At 45.0% G+C, this 5,433-nt stretch overlaps 1 protein-coding gene across 1 annotated transcript; it reads left to right on the top strand.

The window, feature by feature from the left end:
• Positions 1 to 1,449: 1,449 nt before the first annotated feature.
• LOC116370016 (uncharacterized) lies at positions 1,450 to 2,341 on the top strand. Its single transcript, XM_031819652.1, has 2 exons — positions 1,450 to 1,790; positions 1,944 to 2,341. Exons 1-2 carry the CDS (start codon positions 1,514 to 1,516, stop codon positions 2,339 to 2,341), a joined length of 675 nt encoding a protein of 224 aa, XP_031675512.1. The 5' UTR covers positions 1,450 to 1,513.
• Positions 2,342 to 5,433: the final 3,092 nt, after the last annotated feature.

Raw genomic sequence — 5,433 nt, 5'->3', positions numbered from 1 at the left:
TAAATCACTTACCTCTGAAGATCTTCCTCTGTTTGCAATCACAAGGGTCCCAGCTACAACATGAATGGTTGTTTTGTTCGATAAAATCCATCTTTATATCCCAAAAAGTCCATTTAGTTGGCGGCATTGATTTCAGTAATTCTCAACAGACAGACAAAGGAGTCCAAAAAGCAACAACTAAACTTCGTCCAAACAAGTCAAACGATGTTTCTATTCATCTATCTAAAATTTAAATAAAATATAATGTTTCATACGGAAAGAAGTATGATCAATAGGAAAGGCAAATTCGTAAGCGCGCAACATCTACTCGCACGCCAAAAGACTGATTTACTGAAATTCAGGAAACTAGACCCTAGCCCAGAGAGGTTTTAAATTATTGCACAGAACAAAACGTATAAGATCTCCTGTGTTAACTTCAGACCTTATAACCCAAAACCCATTATTTCACCCTTCATTTCTCCCATAGCAATGGTCAACAAACCAGAGGTAGAAAATGCTGACTCATTTCCATCTCTTAGGACTACAAGCTGGTGAGCTCTATAGGATAGAATATAATATGTAAAGAGCTGATGGTCTCATCATGGACTGTAGGGGGACCTCTAACTTTAATAATGTGAATGTCTCTACAGTCTGAACCACTAATTAGCATGATGTATTCAGATCATCAGTCCCTCCCACTTCACTGACATGTTGAATATGGTGGAACCTGGTCTACTGATTGTCATCTATTCATCTATGTGACACTCCTCTTGTTTTATATACATTGATACCAGACTCTTTCCAGCACTCTCACATATAACGTGATCAAACATGTTCACATGTCTCTTCTCTGTTACTGTCTCACTGCTCTGTGCTGCAGGTAGTTTCATAAGGTTTCATTTATTTAACCAGGAAAGTTAAGAACAACATTATTATTTACAATTAAGGACTTCTCTAGTTATTGATATTGATGTTTCCAAGCATATGTTCACTACACCTGAGTCTTGATGTATTCAGGTCTAACTGTACCTAACTCTATTGATTTCATTCTCACTGTATCCTTACAGGTCTTGTTGAGGGGAGTGAAGTCACTCAGACACCCACCATACTCTGGAAACTGAAAGACAGTGATGCTCTGATGAACTGCAGTCACACTAAGGGATCTAGCTACACCAGATGTACTGGTACAGACAGCTTCCAGGAGAGGGAATGAAGCAGGTAGTTTACACAAGTAGTTATAGCGATCCAGAATATGGAGACTTCAGTAAAGACAAATATCCAACTGTTAAGGCTATAGCTGAGAGTGGATCTTTCACAGTGAAGAAGTTGGAGACAGGAGACAGTGGAATGTACTTCTGTGCTGTGAGTGAACACAGTGATACAGACAACAAGTACAGCTGCACAAAAACCCCAGTATTTCAATAGGATGTAATATAATATGTAAATAGATGGTCTCATCACATACTGTAGGGGACCTCTAACTCTAGTTCTTCTAATGTCTGATGGTTTCATTGTCATGATCATGTAATCAGTCATGTTCACAGTGAGGTCCTATGAGCAAGCTTTACAGTACAGGCTTCCTGACACTCCTTCTAACACTGTCACTATCCACCACCCTGAAGGAAACATGCTACTACAACAGCCAATCTCCTTTCACCTCAGAGCTTCACCCAGGAGACACTCATATCACATCCTCATCATCATCGTCTTCCTCAGCATATTCATCATCTTCATCATCATCATAATATTTTTCTTCATCATGATGTTCAGAGTTCTGATTCACCTGGCAGCTCTACCACTCTGGGTGACAGGTATTACATCACTTACGATAAGAAGCCTAACGACACTACGAATGTCATCAAACTGAATAAAATATCCTTTCTCTCGCATCTTCTCTCTCTATGTTTCTCTCTCTTCATCACCTTCTCTCTCTCCCTTTCTCCTCTCTCTCTCTCTGTCCACAGGGCAGTTGTTTAGTAGCATGGTTCATCAGAGGCCTGTGGCACTAACAGAAGGTCCTGGAGGAGACGTTCAACTCACCTGCAGCCATACGATCCCTAACTACTACGTGATACTATGGTACAAACAGTCAGCAGGAGACACTGCTATGAAACTCATTGGTTATGCATATACCAAGTCAATAACCATGGAGAAATCATTTGAAAAGCACTTTAATGTGAGTGGAGACGGTGGGAAAGAGGCTTATCTTCATCTAGTGAGTCTGAGAGGACCTGAACACAGTGCAGTTTATTACTGTGCAGCCAGCCAACACAGTGATGTAGACTTCCTCCTGCTCTCTACTAAAACCCTGTCTGATGGTAATATTAGACCACGGCTCAGAACACCTGCATCTGAGGTTTGACTTTGACTCAGGGCCAATAAATAAACACAGATGGATGATGGCATAAGGTGATATCTGTCCTGGTACAGTATACCAGTATTTATAGTTTACTGTCACCACCCATTAACATACATTATGCAATGTTACAATGTCAATTCTATTACTCCATTTCTATCTATATAAAAAGAGAAATCCTTTAATGATGTAGATACCGGTATGTTCCACAATACACCTTTAAGTTGAACAGGAGACCTGTAGGTGAACAAGGGATCTGCTTGAATATCAACAACAGTTCTGACGTCAAAGTGATGTAATTTCCTTCCCCTCCGGCAGCTCAGTTCAGCTCCCCTTCTCTGTTGACTTATTCTCCTCTCCCCCTATGGGCTCTGGTCTAAAGTAGTGCACTAGAAAGGGAATAGGGTGCCATTTGGGATGCTGGCATACATTTGACACTCCCACTAGATGACATGACATCTCTGACTATCTGAAAACCCTTTCTCCTTGTCCATGTGACTCTTCTCTCCAGAACCATCAACATGATCAAGCTTCTCATACATGTAGCAACTCTACCACTATGGGTGACAGGTACTAAATCCCTCATGAAAGATAGATTTACTACTGAAATATATTGCTGTCAATATGCTGAGTAATACTGTATCTTTCATATGGTCTGTTTTCATCCACAGGGCTGTCACAAACAGACAAAGTTCACCAGACTCCTACTGCAATACTAAAAGGACCTGAAGACAAAGTTAATCTCAGTTGCAGCCACACTGTTTCAAGCTACGACACGATACTGTGGTACCAACAGTCAGGCCAAAACACTGCTCTGAAACTCATTGGGTATGTGAGATTCACCAGTCCAACAGTGGAAGATTCCGTTAAAGGGCGTTTTGATGTCAGTGGAGATGCTGCAGCTAATAAAATGGCGTATCTACATGTTCCCAAAGTGACAGAAGCTGAGGACAGTGCAGTGTATTTCTGTTGCTGCTAGTGAGCACAGTGTTCACTATACCCTCTCTCCTCTACCAAAACCCTCTCTGATCCTCTCATATAATACTGACTACAGCTCTATACACCTGCACCTGTCTTCAACCACTTCAACAACACTTTGCTATGAACCATTTCATATCAGACAGATGGTAATGATACTGTTATAAGTGGCTAGTTTAGATGGTTTAGGTATGGGTGCCTGGACCAGGGTCGGTGGTATTGGAGGGCCATACTGGGCCTGAGGCAGTGCCGGTGGCATGGGAGGGCCTTAGGGGGTCTGAGACAGGGCCGGTGGTGTTGGAGGGCTCTAGGTGGAATGTGGTAAGGCTCTATGGAATGTGTGGAATGTGGTATGGGAGGCACCTAGGGAGCCTGGGCCAGGCTGAGTGGTAGAGACCTTAGGATGGCTGAGTGGTAGAGACCTGAGGATGGCTGAGTGGTGGAGACCTGAGGATTCCTGAGTAGTAGAGACCTGAGGATGGCTGAGTAGTAGAGACCTGAGGATGGCTGAGTGGTGGAGACCTGAGGATGGCTGAGTGGTGGAGACCTGAGGATGGCTGAGTGGTGGAGACCTGAGGATGGCTGAGTGGTGGAGACCTGAGGATGGCTGAGTGGTCGAGACCTGAGGATGGCTGAGTGGTAGAGACCTGAGGATGGCTGAGTGGTAGAGACCTGAGGATGGCTGATGGTAGAGACCTGAGGATGCTGAGTGGTAGAAACCTGAGGATGGCTGAGTGGTAGAGACCTGAGGATGGCTGAGTGGTAGAGACCTGAGGATGGCTGAGTGGTAGAGACATGAGGATGGCTGAATGGTAGAGACTGAGGATGGCTGAGTAGTAGAGACCTGAGGAAGGCTGAGTGGTGGAGACATGAGGATGTCTTATTGTTCTAGACATGAGGATGGCTGAATGGTAGAGACCTGAGGATGGCTGAGTAGTAGAGACCTGAGGATGGCTGAGTGGTGGAGACCTGAGAATGGCTGGGAGGTGGGACAAAGGACGTATCAGAGGCATGCTGAGTGGGAATAGGGGCTCTGCGTAAACTAACCAATTATAACTATCCTAAACGACAATTTTCAAGACATTTTGACATTTGAGAGAGACATATTGGGAGGCATAAAGCAATCACAGGTGTTGATTGGGAGAGCTAGCTAAGACAACAACAGGTAAGACAAAAGCAGCTAATCAGCTACGACAACAACAACAGGTCAAATGGAGTTGAAAAGCCAGAAAGTGCAGAAAGGGTCAGTTAACTACACACAGGGCCTGAGTTCGGGGCAAGGGGCAACAGATAAACAACAAATAAACAAATGGAGTACCGGTATTTAATGAACAGTCCAGCAGGCATCAGCTATGTAGCCAGGTGATCATAGGGTCCAGTGAACAGCAATAGATGGAACAGGGAAGCCACTGTGTAGTTGTTACTACCTAGCAAGCTGGAGACACTGCGTTTAAAGTTAGCAGTCTGGGGCTAGTAGAAGTGCCTGCTCCCACGTCTACTACCTAGCAAGCTGGAGACACAGCGTTTAAAGTTAGCAGTCTGGGGCTAGTAGAAGCACCTGCTCCGACGTCTACTACCTAGCAAGCTGGAGACACAGCGTTTAAAGTTAGCAGTCTGGGGCTAGTAGAAGTGCCTGCTCCCACGTCTACTACCTAGCAAGCTGGAGACACAGCGTTTAAAGTTAGCAGTCTGGGGCTAGTAGAAGCACCTGCTCCGACATCTACTTCCTAGCAAGCTGGAGACACAGCGTTTAAAGTTAGCAGGCCGAGGCTAGTAGAAAACGCCTGCTCCGACGTCTGGCAAAGGCCGGTTGGGGGCACAGCGGATGGAGTTACGTCGGCAGACCAGTTGTGGTGGAACGGCGGGGCTTCGTGTCGGCAAAGGGTCCAGGACAGTTTGCGAAAGAAGTATTGTGGTTGTAGTAATTTTGTTTGCTAGCCGTGAGATAAGCCTGGCTAACATCTAACTGGTGCTAGCCTCAGGCCAACTTCAGGACAGGGGCGTTAGCCACTATAGCCACTCGGTAGCAGCTAGCTAGCAGCGATGATCCGATGTAAAGGTCCAGAGCTTACTGCAAGGATCCGGTGGACTAGTGTAGTTCATGCAGTGTTGGGGAAGAG

The sequence above is a fragment of the Oncorhynchus kisutch genome, unplaced genomic scaffold (assembly GCF_002021735.2).
Source record: "Oncorhynchus kisutch isolate 150728-3 unplaced genomic scaffold, Okis_V2 scaffold2410, whole genome shotgun sequence".
In the NCBI taxonomy this organism is placed as follows: Eukaryota; Metazoa; Chordata; class Actinopteri; order Salmoniformes; family Salmonidae; genus Oncorhynchus; species Oncorhynchus kisutch.
The sequence above is the reverse complement of the archived record's forward strand: the minus strand, read 5'-3'. Positions and strand labels throughout refer to the sequence as shown.